The 16806-nt window shown below is 41.8% G+C and overlaps 1 protein-coding gene across 1 annotated transcript in view; it reads right to left on the bottom strand.

The window, feature by feature from the left end:
• Nucleotides 1-1189: 1189 nt before the first annotated feature.
• The window catches only part of LOC144770175 (proton channel OTOP2-like), a 390107-nt gene continuing 374490 nt past the window's right edge, over nucleotides 1190-16806 (bottom strand). The window contains exons 6-7 of the mRNA XM_078654481.1: nucleotides 4937-5793; nucleotides 1190-2410 (exon numbers count right to left, since the gene is read on the bottom strand). Of these exons, the coding sequence (XP_078510607.1) occupies nucleotides 2216-2410; nucleotides 4937-5793 (1052 nt within the window). The 3' untranslated portion in view covers nucleotides 1190-2215. The remainder of the gene's footprint in view (nucleotides 2411-4936; nucleotides 5794-16806) is intronic.

Genomic DNA, 16806 nt, shown 5'->3' with positions numbered 1-16806 from the left:
ACATGCCTATGTACATTCATTGATGTAGTGTTTGAGTGTGGGACTGTTATTAGTTGGGAGATTTGGTAGGTCACCCTATGTTGGGTGTTGTGGTCTTGGTTTCATCAGGCAGTTTGGTTAGAATGGGTGTCTTGGTCTGGCGATCCTGTGACTTAAGACTGTTGGTTGATGGTGGGTTGTGCCTGAATTGTGGGTGCGTGCTCTATTCATCTAAAGAGGTCAGATAAGTGAGGCATGAATGTGTCTGGCATTTTGTAGTGAGGAGTTGTGGGTGGATTACTGCGGCATGGAAAATACAGAGGTAGCTGAGAGGGTGGTACTCAGAGAGGAGAAGAGTATTTAGGGCAGGGGGATCTCCAACCCTTTCTTTAGTAAGAGGAACTTTTGATCAGTGAAAATCATTGTGGGCTACTAAAGGCCAAGCAACTTGTGCATTGTTCCCAGAGACCAACCCCCCCTCCCTTCCACCCAGCAATGTGGCTGTAGTTTGAGCAAAGAGCGGCAATTCTGCGATACAAAGTGCTCTGGTTTGGGCAGTGGACTGCTTTTAAAGAGTATCACAATTTAGAGGGAAGATTTACAAAACTGTGTCATAAAATGCACCACAATCTAGAATTCAAACTGATGCATGTGGAGGGGAGCAGTCCAGTGGAAACTAGAGACATGCAGTTGAAACAGTACTGCACAGCAGCCTGCAACTACCTTTTTCATGTACATTTCGTTACATGAGGGACTACTTTGCATTAGAATGTATTAATGATTCCGTAGTGCTGCGCACGTCCGTTGGCCGACACGCCCCCTCCCACTCAATGGAACGCCCCGCACTGCGGTGGAAATAAAGGCGTTAAGGCAAGGTGAGCAGCTGGTTTGGGTGAGGGTGGGCAAGCACTACAAAAGGCTTCAAATGAACAAAACAATAAGAATGGATATTGGGGCTGCGAGCTACTTACACGGTGCCAGCCAGCTACCTGTAGCTCACAATCGACCAATAAGAGACCCCCTGAGGGGTTTAGGGACTGCAGTAACAGTCAGAGAAGGTTTATTAATGGGTTTCACTGCTCTGACAGGGATGGGTTGGTGCATGTATGACTGAGCTTTCTAACGGTAGAAATTAGCAGTCTCTTAGGGATGAAGATAATCGCTTACGGATGAAACATACTACTCTCAAGAAGGAAGAGCCAGATCTCAGGACATTTATTTAGTTTTTAATTAAAGCTATATCACACAAAATTAGCCCTAAGAAAACAGAGGACAGAGGACATTGTACAGTATAAAGGATTGAAGATAGTTATCTGAGGGTAAGAGATGGAGGCAAGCGAGAGGCAGCTGTCTCTCAGTGTAGGAGGCAGATCTCTCTCAGGGTTGGACGTGGAGCTCTCGCTGGGTATGAAATAAAGCACTGCGTGCTTAAAATGCCAATGATCCGGCTTGCAGAATAAGAGGTAGAACTCTTTTCAGGTTAAGAGACAGAGGTCTCTGGGTAGATGGCAGAGCTCATTCGGGGTATGATCAAAGGCACTCTTTGTAGGGTACACAGATCATGGATTTTGAGATATAGCTTTGTGGGGAAAGGTGCAAAGTTCTCTCGGGAGATGATGTAAACTTCTGGCAGGCTAGAAGGTGAGCTCCAGCAGGGTGTGAAGCAGAGCTTTCATAGTAGGAGGAAGATCTTCTGCACCATTGGTGATGGCAGAGCTCTGTAGGAGGCACTAATCTATCAGCATAGGAGGTAGAAATCTTACAGTGTAGGATAGAAGGCTCATCAAGGAACCAGGCTGAGATCTCGCAGAATAGGAGATGGTGATCCCTAATGGTATAAGGCAGAACTTTTGCAGGGTTGGAGGCAGCCATTTTGTGAGGTAGAAGCAGGACTCTCACAAGGTAACAGGCAGAAGGTCCGTACCATTATAGGCAGAGTTGTTTTTGAGTAGAGAGCAGAGTGATAGCAGTATAGAAGGACTAGCTAACGTTGGGTAGAAGACAGATAAAGGGATGAATAGCAAGTTCTCACAAGGTGAAAGATAGATAAATTGTAGGGTAGAAGGCAGAGCTCTGAGAGGAGGAAGGTAGAGAGTTATTGGAGAGTAGAAGGCACAGTTCTCTTGAGAGTGGAAAGAGAGGTAGTCTTATGAGGGAGACAGCAGGGTTGTTGGATACAATGCAGAGCTCTCTCAGGGAAAGAGGTATAGGGCTAAGGGTAAGTGAATGGTTCCTCTTACACTATGAGACTAAACTCTTTGAGAGTGTGCAAACTGAGCTCTAGCATGCAGGCCGCAGCATGCATCCGGTAGAAGATCCCAAAGGGCAAGCAGATGTTGATTATGATAATCCATGTGTGCATCCCATAGAACTTCAGCTCCAGGTTGTTATCAATCAGCAGCCGGGCCCCAAAGGCTGGAAGAATCCATAACTAGGGAAGAGAAGAAAAATGACTTTCAATGAAAGAGCCTTTGACTGAAGAGTGATTGTTAACCTATGGTCTGCAGCCTACTAGGAGCCCACAAAGCATACTAAGGGGGTCTGTGACTGTAAAATAAAACAAATTGCCAGATTAATAAAGTACACATGAATACAAAAGCAAAAAAAATCAATAAGCTTTACAGTTCTGAAACACTCTGCAAATGCAAAGAAATTTGAAATTGTAAGCTACAAATAAAGCTGGTATTTTTAGCTTGATTTGTACCAGTAGTGCTGGTACAGCAACATGAATCTATAGTGTATTATTTATGGTTTAACCGAAGTAGCTCTGGTATGTACCAACAAAAAGAGAGTATGCATCAGGAACACAAAACACATAGTAATATGCTAAAGTAGAAAAACTCCAAACTTACCATTATAGGTTCGATTCTTGCATAGTTGTTGATTGAGAAGTAATCAAAATATTCCCTAATTTGTATATTTGCTTGAGATATACTTGCTTCTGCATATTTTGTGTTAGTTTGAGCTACAAATCAGAAATATCTTGGGGTAGCTGGCATACACTTTTGATTCAGTGGGAAACAACTTATTCAGATGTATAGCAACAAAAACAGAGCAGTGGAAATATACACAATTAAAGATTTTCAGATTAACAGACATAACCAAAAGGAAAGGTCCAGGCTAAAAACAAATTTCAGAAGGAGTGACACAGGTGTAAATGTGAGAACGATTCAAAATATAGGAATTCAGATGAACAATGACGGATCAAAAAAAGATGAAAAAATTCTAGACTTTTTTCAAACAGAAAGAGGCATAGAAATAAATGCAACCTAGACTTTCAAACTGACTGTTACTAAACCTAGGGATTGAAAGTTATAGGCTAAAGACATTTGGAGAGAGAATAGAACATTGTGGACAACAATTCCAGGGATTTGGGAGCACAAATACTGTCTGGTGTCGTATTACATACAGTGCCCCGGGGCGAAACGGGCAATTGCCCCCGCCTTGTGCGCCCAGGTATTACAGAAGGGGCCGAAGACGCTTCTGCGGCCCCTTCTACAATACCAATAGTGCTGGCGCACATAAAGCACCAGCGCTATCTTCAAGGAGGCATTCCCTCATTTGCATGGGGGCGTGCCCCATATAAATGAGGGAATTCCTTTGCCTCTGCGCCCGCGTCATATTACAGACTCAGGCGCAGAGGCAACAAAGCCCTCAGGAGGTGCACTGACAGTGCACCTCCTGAGAGCAGTCCTCTGCAGGGGGTAAAGAGGGTCCTATAGACCCCCCAGCCATCCCCTTGCAGGCGGTTGCAGTCACTGACTGCATCTGCCTGCAGGGGGATCTCTATTCCCCTTCAAAAGTGCAGGAGGGTTGCCGCCTGCATAGTGAAACATGGAGCGGCAGCCGCTCCATATTTCATGTGAATGTGCTGCCTCCAGGGCAGCACGAGTTCACGGCTGCCCTGGGAGCAGCGCATTCCCCATAATGTGGCGCATTTTCCTTCAGTGCACCGGGCGCACCTTTTTAAAGATGCGCCCGGCGCAATGAACCAAAATGTGCCGCATGTGTAATGTGGCCTCTGAGATCTATTGACATGTCCAATGAAAGGTGGCAAGTCTAAAAGGAGGACATTTCCTTTCAGTACCAACACAGCCAAACTTACTTCACTTATTTGAGGTCTCCCTGTTGTGGCTTACTTCTTTTCAAATGATGATCTAGTTGGACCTAGATTCAACTTATTTTGCTTGTCATAAAGAAAATCTGCTTAAAACGAGTATTTCACAAGCCTTATTATCTCATTGCAGAGGGAAATCTGCATTATTATCCTACTCATCAAAATTCTAATATGTACTGTTGTACTAATCTTGGTCTGCTTCAGCCTCTGGAGCAATAGTGGATCTTACATTCTATGCATTGCAGCAGAAGATCTAGTTCAAGGTCCTCTGCCTCATCCATCATGCTTTCTGTGAGCATACCTTCTCATTCCAGACATGTAACTCTCTTTAATACTCTTGCGTGCTTGCTTTGATCCTTTGATCATCTGCTGCTTAAAGTGCCTAGGATCAAAAGAGAGATGTAGAGCTGTCGCACACAGTCATACCTGGGTGTCCAATTATGGAATGACATCCCATTAACTATAAGGTATATCCAGCCTCGTCTTCTCTTCAAGAGCCAGCTAACAATTCACATGTTTGCCTACTAGCATGAGGCGATTTAGTGCCGGCTTGGTGATACTTGTCTGGCCAGAATTTAGTGACGGTTGTGCTCTAAGAGTACTACAGTAAATTACATATTAATGAGTACTCAGGTGGCATACTGGGTGGGCAAATTGGTTAAAGAGATTACCACATTGGTAATTTCTTTAACAAATTGGGAGGAAAAAATACATTAATACATGTGATCCGGGCAGTGTTGACTTGATCCTCCAAACACTTATTAAACAGTTACCGCAATTTTTCCTGCAGGACTTCATGCTCACTCATAAGCAGTCCATGGTGGCTGTCTGCATACTTACAAGAATGTTTCCTAGCAGCAGGAATGCACAGATTTCTCTCAGAAGCCTTCTCCTCTTTCTGTGGGTTGAGACAGGAGGTGACAATGAACTTCTTACTGTAGGAGCTTCTACCCTCTGAGATTCAGTCCTCGGTGCATGTAAAAAGCTATGGCGGCTGACCGTTTCTAGTCTTGAGAAATCATTTATCTGTGGCTGGGGAGAAGTCTTGTGTTGGGACTCCCAGTCCTTGGGCACCTGCCGGTGTAGGCCTTCAATGATGAATATGTTCTGTATGGTGTGCTGGATGATCATGAGCAGGGAGTACATGAGTGTCAGGACCTTCATGTGATCTGTTGGTTTACTGACTACCATGGCCAAAATGGAGTAGTAGGAAATGCAGTACTGACCTAGAGTGGCCAACAGCAGCAAAACCACATCCAGGGCCCGGCTTGGGTTCTTTCCAGTATCCAGTTTTCTCCTGTCAAACTTGAAAACAATGATTCCTCCAAGGGCGGCAAGGGTCATCAAGCTCAGACAGACCACATTGAAAATGAAAACAACTGTGAGTAAGAAATTCCTTTCCTGCTCATCCTTTCGTCTCACTTCGTAAACCACGAAGAGACACACACCAAGGATCGTCATGACAAACCCACAGGTCAGGCCTACGAAAGGGATGTGCCTGAAGGATCTCCGCTTCAGGTGGTGAGGATAATGCAGGTGGTCATCCATCAGGCGCCCCACATTCTTCCACATAACATAGGTCATTGCACAGGCAAAGAGACTGAACTCCAGGCTGAAGGGGAAGAGGTAGTAGTACACCGTCTTCAGAAGTATGCAGGACGAGTTGCATGTGTGGTCACTGTTCTCTACAGTCTTGTCTAAAAGTAAGGAAATATACCAGTGAAATTCCAGGGCAAACACAATTGCATTTTTATTGAAGTAGATAGCTTATCTTAACCACAGATGAACTTGTTGTTAAAGCAATATTTTAATCTCTTACGTGATTTGTTTAAGCTAAATGAAAGCATACTTCAACAATTGGAGAGTTTACCAGTGCTCCCCAAACTGCAACAATATTTCTATAAATGGCTGGAATTATTATTTTCTTTGAATAGGAATGCATTTTATCTTCAAACCAGGACAGAAAAACATACTGGGGGTGTGGTATATTCATTTTTATACCACGCATTCTCCCCTTAGTGTTATGCCCCCTGCTGCTGAGCCAGAGTGACTGTGATGTAATTAGAATGCTGATGTGTGTCTGGTTGAGTGAATGTCAGTTGGAGTGCGTGTGCTGAGCAGCAAGGATGCTGCTCCCGGTGGGGCTTCCTTCATGCCAACCTTTCCTGTGAACTGACTAGTATATGTATCAACATCCTCATTTGCGATTCTCAAATAGCGATTTTTTAGAAAGCGCTATTTGAGAATTGTAAAACGGGATGTATTAAAGAAATCGCAATTTTATTGCGAATTCTTAGTATTCCTTAATTGCGATTAGCAAATTGCGAAATCGCAATTAAAGAATACTTTCCCATTCATTTCTATTAGCCAGGAGGCCCATGGGAATGAATGGAAAGTCATTTTCAATTTGCGATTCGCAATTTGAGAATCGCAAATTGAGAAAAATTTCAAGGGTGCAAGGGTGTCATAAGGACACCATGATGCACCCCTGAAATGAACATGTGTGCGCATATGGTGCATACACATGCCCTAAGACATGTATGTGCGCCACATGGCATCTTTGCAAATGCCAAAAAGTGCATTTGGGAAAGAAATCGCAAATTACCACCAACTTGAAGTTGGTGGTAATTTGCAATTTCTTAATGAGAAATTGCCCAACTTGGGTGCTTCGTACACAGCATTTAAGGAATCGCAATTTGCGATTCCTTAAATGCTTACGCAAAATTAAGGAATCGCAAATTTTGCGATTCCTTAATTTTGCGAAGCGATGTGACTCATACATCCTGTTTTCCGAATTTTTAGTCGCAAACGCTGCTTTTTAGCGAATCGCAGCGTTTGCGACTAAAAAAAACGGTTGATACATATGTCCCTAAGACTCTTATCCTAAAGAATAAACGTATCTTGTTTTCACTTTACTACTGACTGACCTGCATCTTCAAATGGTGCAGAGCGGAAAAGGAAACTGCGCAGGAGAAGCAAGAAACTAAGAAAAACTTGAGGAACTGCAGACGTAACTAAGAGTATTGATAAGAAAATCAGAATGAAGCCTGTTAAGAGAAAATGCGCATGGTACCTCACCGGGCTCTATTTACACCAGGCAGTCTCTGCTCAGGGCATTTGAACAGGAGCCCAGCAATTTGGTGTGTGGTGCTGGGTTAACATAAATTTGGAGCCAACAAGGACTTTTACTGGCAGTACTGTTACGAAGTGAACCTGCAGTTCTTTGGATCAACATTGACAGTGAGCTGACTGCGAGTACTTTTAACGAAGAGTGTTACAGCTGACAGCCTGCAGTCTGGGGCGTTTATTCATCAAGAAAACCAGCAGACGATGTTGACAGCATTTAATTCATTGACCACAGGGGGCTCATCACAAAAGGCATTTACAAGTATGTGAAGTACTACTCCAGTCATATTACTTTGCATACTCATAAATAGAATTTACAAAGATCCCTGCATAATTCCCTGTACACACCTGGGCTGCATATGTTTCAGCAGTATGTTTGAGAGTGGCAATAGAAAGTGGCTGGAAAATGGGGATTAACTACAACAAAGAGGGAGAAGGAATGGGAAAATTAGGGAGGGACAGAAGGTGGGGGCATGCAAGTACAAAACCACAGCAGCAAAGGAATAATCAAATTGCAATTCACCAAAGTTACACCCACGTCTACTTCAGTTTTGCTAAATCCTCAGCAAGCGCTAATCTTCTCAAGTCATGCCTTGGAGTAAGTGTCAAACTACACATTGCCCCTTGCAGGTATTGCAAGGGAATTAAGTAAAAAACAATGGAGGCAGGGAATGAGACTACCAGCACAAACAATCCCACCAAAAAAATCATCATAACAATTAATTGATTCAATATCTTCATACACTACAAACACCAGGGTACACATATTAAAAACAGGTACACATAATGTTATATTCCATATAGGTACCCTATATAGACGCAGGTAACACTGCAACCTTTCACCTATATCATTCCTAACATTTCACACATAATGGTCCATAGTGAATGACCTTTTACCTAGATACGACACTGCATTCGGAACGTTGGTTTTTCCCTAGTTCGAAACTCATACATTATTCATGAGGCTTCTTAGAAGCACAGCAGGACTCACATCTGTATAATATCTATGTTAAAGTTCGAGCCCAACGTCATCCTTTAGGCCGACACAGTAACACAGCAAGGTAGGACCCCTGGGGAGACCTGTGATGTCTTGCTTAGAGACAGAGGAGACTGTGACTTCCCGGCTGACACACTGACCAGAGGCGCTGAGGTTCCTACATGCAGATGCTCCAGCTAGCAGTGGTCCAGCTATACGGGGTCCCATATTCCCTCCTTACTCGAGTAATGGGTTTGACTAGACCTCAGAGGGATTCTTGGCATAACGCATAACACCTACACAGATGCTAGGTACATTTCGGTACATCTAGTTAGAGAGGCATCATAGGAGTACGCACTTACATATCATGTGTTTTATTTACTTGTATATATTCATGATTGCAGCAAAATGGTAGAACTGTACCATCCCTTTACTTTCGTAGTACTGCTAATCATATATCTCAGCTATTGTCTAATGGTTGTTACAGCAGATCTATTGTACACTAGAATAACAACTGTTCAATTAATCCTTATTGAAACGCCCAGACTGTCTATTCTGTGTATCTCTGAGACCAACTAAGTGAGCACGAGTGACTGAGCGAAAAGTAGTATATTGTTTCCACGATCCTGAGGGAATAGGGTTGGCATGTTCTGAGGTTGCCAGAAACGGTTCTCTCCCTGATAAGTTAATGCAAACAGGTTAACATATCCGGTGGGGGTGATCAGAACCAGTCTGCCACCTAACCCACAGTTTATGTTATCCGAACGCGCAGATCCTGTATAGGATATATAGGAACTACACAACAATAACAAATCTGACATCATAATTCTCCACTTGCACACAGACACATCATGGTGCCATCGCACATTACATGTCCAAACACATACACACACCAGCACACACTGACAAAACATAACTTGCTCACATTAAAATAACATGTAATTTTCCCAATAGCATAATGTAAAAAACAGCAGTGAAATGCAAAGTAGAAATATATTCCTTCATATTCAACTTCATCCCACACTGGTTGTGATTATACATTATACATTTACTCCACAGTAACTATACACCTGTGTGCCTTAGAGCAGAGTAGAGAAGAGGTATTTCGAAAGTTTTTGCTCTGAGCCCCCTGAAGCAAAATGTTTTAAAGATGGGCCCTGTTGAGATGTAACCTATCTCTTTGCAGTGCAGCACGTCCTTTTATAATGTTATACCTTACCTCCATGTGGAGTGTTCTTGTCCCTGTGTTCTCTAGAATGTGAGGCTGACATTACTCGACGGTTGTCAGTTGATTCTGGATCATCGAGGTTGGATGCCAGGTTGTGCTCTGGAGTAAAACTTCTCTTTTAACTTACCCGGCGTTCTCGTGATTTGTGTAGAACACATCACAATAGGCCTACCCTCTAAAACCTTATAGCAAGGATTGGGGAAGCATGAGGGGCAGGGCTAAGCGCAGGGCCTGTGTCTATGGGATCATATCAGTGGTCCTTTTTCTGCAACTCATAATACACATAGATGTGAGACCCATGAAACAGCAAATGAATCAAACAGTAATTGACCCAAAAATGCTGCTCCTCATAATTGGGGTGTTGTGTGCCCCTCCCAGTGCCACTGAACCTGCCACACTTGTGATAACTGAGGCCCTGAGTAGCAGGCTCTCTATCTCTTTCACCCCCTCCCCACTATTCCAGACCATCATTCCAATCTTGAAACATGTTCTCTGTCCCGTTCAAGAAAAGAAGTGAGCTCCCACATGATGTTCCGCGATTTTTCTGTAAAGGTACCCTCTGCCCTAATGCTAGAAAGGAAAATAAGCCCCCATGCCCCTTGTTTAAAGTGAGACACTCATAGTTGTGATGCAGTGGCCTTCTCAGACCCCACTGCACCTCCCTCACTAGTTGTAGCTACAGCCTTGCAAAGCAGTCTGTCTCCTCTGCCCTTTTTAAAAACATGGCTCCCATCATGCCAAATCCCCGTACCTGCCATCTCTCTGAGGCCAAACTAAGATGTCTCTTCTGCTTCAATTTCCCCCTGTCTTGAACCATTGCTCCAAGGCGTAAAGCAACACTGGCATAGCCATTGTGTACCAGGCCCTAATGCAAGCAAGGAGGGATAGTAAAACAACGACAATTAGGTTTCTAGTTGGCTCCACAAATTGCTGGGCTCTAGCGTCACTGTACCTGCAGCACCAGTAATACTTTCCATTTCTTTGTGTTAAAAAGCAAAGCAGCAAGGGTGATCTGGGCTCTAATGCTTGCAAGGACAATGGGTCTGTAATCCACTTTTTTTGTAGCAAGACAGTCATAATTGAGGGGATGTGGCCACTTGCTCCTTTGGCTTCTGTGCCTTCTGCACTAATCATGGCCCTATAAAAAAAGCTACTATATATAGACCCTTCCTTGAAGGCATCTCTCTAAGGAAGCTGTCTCGGCCCATTTGTAAACAAAATAAATGACCTCCCACATAGTCTCCCCCCCTTAAGAGCCATATCTTTGACATATCCATGGATCTCACTCCTAAGCTATTACTCTGAGGCACAAAACAATGGTCTGGTGGGGTGGGGAGATCCTTTAAACAGGGACAAAGGGATACATCCTTCCAACGCAAATGTACTACTAACACTGGAGCATTCGTCAAGAGCAAGAGGCACTTTCAAGCAGGGAAACGTTATGTGCCACACATATTCACCACTCCCAAGGAAGTGGGAAAAGGAAATAAATCCTTTAGTATATAACTCTCACCCACTTTAATAGTGGCATGCTTCATCATCTGGTGCACCTTGACTCCTAAAGATCAGGGTGGTCTTAACCAAGTACCAGGGAGCTCTTCGAAGAATGCTAACTAGAGGGCGTAACTTTAAATAAAACATTCCTCATCCAATCTTGAGGTTTCCCTTTATTGGTGGGGTGGATACGAAAGATTAAAACAAAAGTACTATTGGTGTTTTAGAATAAAATGGTTAATACCCTAAGTACACCAATTTCACCAACATGTTTCAGCCCTACACCAATGGCCTGTATAGGCTCTGGGCTTTCATCAGGGTGGGTTTATGTTTTCGATTTCCCCCAGTGACCTATTTTTACATGATTTTGGGCAGCATGCAACCTCACTCAAAGCATGCACAGGCAGTGTAATACTTGCTACTCTGGATTATACCCAGTCTGTGGGAAAGTCTAACCCCACAGGGGCGTGAAAGGGTTCAAACCTTTGTCAATGGTCCCTACCCTCCTTTTCATCTACTTGGCTCCGCTCACAATGTTGGCGGATATCCTGTCTGCCGAATTATAAATCCCATAATATCCTATGGTATTTATATTTCGGTGGATGAGATATTGTCACTGTTGTGATGGAGTAACCTGTCTGCCAAAATCTAAATCAGGCCCTTATTCTATTAAAAAGGTAATGTAAGGGTGTTTTCAGCTGAGTTCTGGAAATCAAAGACTTACATAAATGTTTGCACTAGGTACAGTCTCATTACTTATAGCTAAAATCTAAATTTTGAAAGCACTTGTTTTATCTTGAACACTACATCATTTTGTGTCAGCCTGCTGTGTGTTATACTATTTTAAAATCATGACTTACAATGCTTTTGTCATAAATTTGGACCTCGTAGCACTATAAATACACACGTCACTATTCCCCACTGTGTAAACTATGATTCAATTCTGTGCCTCGCTCGTCTCATGCAGGCAGACATCTGCAGTATTCACATTAACCAACTGAGGTTTCATAATGTAAAACGTAGATTTCCCACTGATTTGTTTAACTTGCATTCATATTCCATTTAAGCTGTGTGCATGTTATTTTATGCAGTCATCTGATTGCAAAAAATCAACAATATACTTAAAGAGTACTTTGTTCTTTTTAGCAATCACTTTTACCCTGCCAACACACTCACTAACCCCCACCTCCATGGCACTCATAATCACAGTTTCCATACTTTTTTATCTACTTCAAGAACTGCTTGTAAAGTAAAGTAACCCGGTATCTCACCAAAAACACAAGGTTGCTCTTCCAGGCCATCTTCATTTACAAGAACTTGAGAAGCCATTTGCGCCACCCTGAGAATGCTGCCACTGATCCTAAGGTCCCCAACCGAAGGCCGCAAACAGAAGGGGTCCCTGCTAGTGTACCCCAAACATGCTTTCCGAAAGGCTCTCCATGATGGAAAGCCCAGCATGGAAAGCCTGTCGGAGACCGTGCATCATAATCCGGACAGTGTAAAATGCTGTCCATCTAGATTAGGGGCCGGCTTCCAACTGGCCTATGGGCTCCTTTAGCCCGTTGGAATCCATCCGGAATGACCATCCGGTTTCAATTCCGACCAGCTGTATTGTAATCAGCCAGTCTGACTTGAAAGCAACGATTTCGATCGGTGCTTTCCGACCAACATCATAATCAACCGCATTGTGTTTTGTTGAAGCTTGAACCTACAAAATTTAAAACATATTAGGAAAATGCATCCCTATTGATTATAACCAATAAATACAATAAGTTCTGTAATAATCATATTACCGTCAGTTCTTCATTATGCTGACCTTATTCACCCTTATGGATGTCTAAGTGCTAAATATGTCCCAACGTTTTATACAATTCCCTGTGTTTCATCTAGCTGGAAAAAGAAAACAAGGGTATAATTTTTGGTTATCAATTTATAAACTTTCACGCCCATCAGTATTGCAAATGGTCCATGCTCAAAATATTGGGGCAGGTGGCAACCTTGGTGTTTCCCACTGACCTATTTACTTTCACCATGTGAACACTCACTACAAACCAAAGTTATTATTACACCCTTCCAAATGTCAACCATTTTGGTATTGATTTTGGCTTCTGTCTTATATTTTTGGCATATACTCCTATTTCTTCTTTACTTAGCTTGAATCTATTGATTATCTTAGGTTATCTATTCCTAGATAATTGTTCATGTAGATGTTTCTTCCACTAAATAAACACTATTTTGTCTGTGTTTCATGAAAATTATTCCCGAACCGTTGTCATTTTAGTCACACAAAATCAAAACATCCCAACACTTTCCTAATTTTTTTCCACAGTAACCAACTTGTGTTAACATATTTCATCATTCATTTATCTGAACTTTTACACAACATCATATATTCGCATTGAATCAAGGCAGTGTTGCCACCATTATGTCGGTATGTCCATCCTGGGGACGCCATTTTGAAAGTATGTGTTTATATTGATCCAGTGATCGATACCCATCCATTGTTTGATCAAAAATGAAGACTACCCTTATTTCTGAATATTATTCTAGAAAACATAATAAATTACCACAATCATTCAACCATGTTGGTTTTAATGAATCTAACATGCTAAATGTTTCTCTGTAAAGCAACATTCTTCTTGATTGTCACCTCTGGTTTTTTATCAACTTGGTTAACTATTTGAAAACACATATCCTAAATGTATGTTTGTTTTCCATAAAATATTGGCCAATGGAGCATTTATAGCTATATTTCTCCCTTCTTGTTTGTGCTGTGTCCAGCCTTGATTGGCCCTCTTCGTTGTTTTTCCCATATAGTAAAGTGCACATTGATATATTTGATATATTATAGCATATATGACAAGACCGATGCAAAAAGGGAAATAATTCAAATTTTGATAGGTTTGCTAATGTAGAAATGGCAGATTATATTGCCTGCTGAGACAATATTGCAATTGGTGCAATTTACACAGGAGAATTGCCCTGTGTTATTTGGTAACAATAACTGGGGGGCATATTATCAACTGGCTGAGCTTAGCTTTTATCGCCATGCTAGCACTGTATCAACAACGCATAGCGCAGTGGCTATAACTATTCCTGCGATAGCGGTGTTTTCCACGGAATATCGCTGGTTTTCCAGCGATGTTCCATGGAAAACGGCGATAACCTTACTGATACGACCCTGTGGTCGTATCAGCATAATCCACCCCCTATGTTGCGAATAGGTAAGTGAGGATTTTAGCAGATGTTAGTTTTTGACGAAAACTGCGGTTTTCACCAAAAACTAACGTCTGCTAAAATCCTGAGGGCCACCTTGTAAATATCGCAATGTGCATTTCACGATAATTTACAAGGAAGTTCGTCAGGGGTACGCCCAGCGACGCCCACTTTGCATCTCATTAGAGATGTTAAGTGAGGCGGCTGCTAACATGTGCTAATGCATGTTAGCACCGACTTGCAAATAGGGCGCTAAGATTACCTCCGCTTTTTTGGCTTTAAAAGCCAAAAAAGCGGAGATAAGGCCCTTGTTAATATGCCCCCTGATTTTTTAAAGAGTTTTAAATAGCGCAAACTAGACCCAAAGGTAACATAGCGCTTTACATGAGCACCAGTTGAGCTATAGAGAGACACATATTTTTTATTTTGTTTGGTACAGGGAGATTAAAGTGATTTGCCCAGAATCACAGGATGTTGAGCGTCCCTGCCGAGACTCGAACCTGGTTTCCCAGCTTTGAGGTCGACTGCTCCAGCCGTTAGGCCACATCATCTCCCATGTCAAAAATCTTCTTTTTGTTTACTGCTGTCTAATTTCGCCCCCACATTTTCTTCCTTGCTCCTAGAGTATCAACAATAGTTTACCATAAAATAATTCCTTCATAGTCACATCCATTTCTTTGAGCTCCCAATTGTTTACTATCACTTATTTGATCTGATTGGATGTTCCCGAATTTTGGTTAATTGGCATAATTCTTTTATGGAAGATTGCCCTTTCTTTTTGAGAAATATATCACTTTTTAAGTGGTTTGGCTCATTTACTGCATCATTTAAAATACCTCAATCACAATCTCTTGTTTCAAATTGTAGTAATAAGTCTCTGGTGACATTCTCCAACGTTTGTGTATCAGAGACAATTCTTTTGTATTGAAAATGGGTCTTCATGACAAGCCTCTTTTCATGTGGATGGGGTGCAAATTTGTAAATGTAAACAGGCGTTCCTATCTATAAGATTAGGTTATATGTTTATTTTATTCCCAGTACTAGTTGACATTATTAAAAGATCCAAAAAAGTGAGTTCCAGCTTTTCCTATACTTATGTTGAACAGTATTCAATAGTTGATCTTGTTAAATCACTTCTGAAATAATTTCAATTCCTAGTATTACCTTTCCAAATGGCATAATTGGGACCAAGCAATCACAAGGAGATGATGGACGGAGCGCTGAAAGCTTTCAGACACTCACCCCTAGGTTGGCAGGGTATGCCCAGCCATGGGTCCCTTGCTTACTTTGGCACAGGATGCAAGCTAGCCTGGCTGATGAGGGTTGTTACCCCTAAACCAGTCCCAGGATGCTTGTGACGGAGCGAGGTGATGAATAAAATTTTGTTCAAACTCGCAAAGTTTAACTTCCATAAAAAATGTAACAGTATTAACGAGCATGTGGTGAAATATTAATCAACCTAGTTTTAAGATGCACTTATTCAGAAAACACGTGGGATTAACTTTTGTGCTCTACGTTGCAAATGCAAAGAAAATAATAAACTAACCTTGTCTATTGTCTTTGTCAGTGTTAAATGCGGCTGTTTAACTAATGGCATGTGCTTATTTGTGTGCTTACGTTATGTCCTATGTTATGTCTTTTCTGTGACAAAAGCTCGTGGAGAATCCCTGCGGTCTAAAAGAAGAAGGTAGATATAAAAGCTGCTTTGTGTGCTCAGCTAGGTAACATAAATTAACGGGTTTATAATAAGCAAAGGGGGTGGGTAACAGAATGGGTCTCAATTCTCTAATTAATTGATGTCTTGTGTTTGTTTAAATAATATTTTCCGAGTGAGGCCTAAGACATGCAAAAGAAATGGCGTTTTGAAAACTTGTCCAGAGTGGAGCCTTTCACATATTCAGAAGTGGAAAACTTTTGCCACGTTGACATTTTTGTCAGAAAAAGGAGCTTGATAAGTTGTGCTGAACGTGCTCTTGGAGAATGGCTCAAGGACAGGAAACCGGCAAGTTTGACTAGGCAAGGAAGTTGTGAACTGTCACTCGAGAGAAATTTTTCTCTTTTGAGGAAGCTAAAAGTCACGAAAGCTGAGGACAATAGGGCTAAAGAAAAGCCTGAACTTGGTGATGAAATGGAGATGACTTAATGTGGACTGACATAAGACAGCCAATGGAAAGCCTGGATTTACTTGGAGAAATATAAAATGTAGATAGTTTAGCTAGATAGAAAGGTATAAAACCTGACCTCATGGGCAGGAGGGCGCTGCTCGCTTTCCGATTCCTGAATGACGTGACATGCTGTCGGACTTTTGACTCACGTAAGGACAGCAGTCTTAATTTGTTTATTCCTTTTCAGGTGGAGCAAGAATAGTCAGGGAAATAGCTTGAGGGAATGGAAACTGTTAATTTGCTTTAATTCATGTTACTGATTTGCTTTGAAAATGTCAGTCTAATAAATCATTTCCTAATAAAAGCTGCTATTTCATTGCTAATAAATAAAGATTCTTAATAAAATGCTCATTCTTGAATAATTAAGTTAAAATAAAGTTAGATTTTGAAACGACAAGCTGGTCTTGTTTATTCATGGTCTAGTTACCATCAGTTGATCTATTTGCTTAAGTGACTTCATTTAAATGATAAATGTTTAAAACCATGGTGAGAAATGATAAACTGC

This window comes from Lissotriton helveticus, chromosome 7 (genome assembly GCF_964261635.1).
Source record: "Lissotriton helveticus chromosome 7, aLisHel1.1, whole genome shotgun sequence".
Lineage (NCBI taxonomy): Eukaryota > Metazoa > Chordata > Amphibia > Caudata > Salamandridae > Lissotriton > Lissotriton helveticus.
The sequence above is the reverse complement of the archived record's forward strand: the minus strand, read 5'-3'. Positions and strand labels throughout refer to the sequence as shown.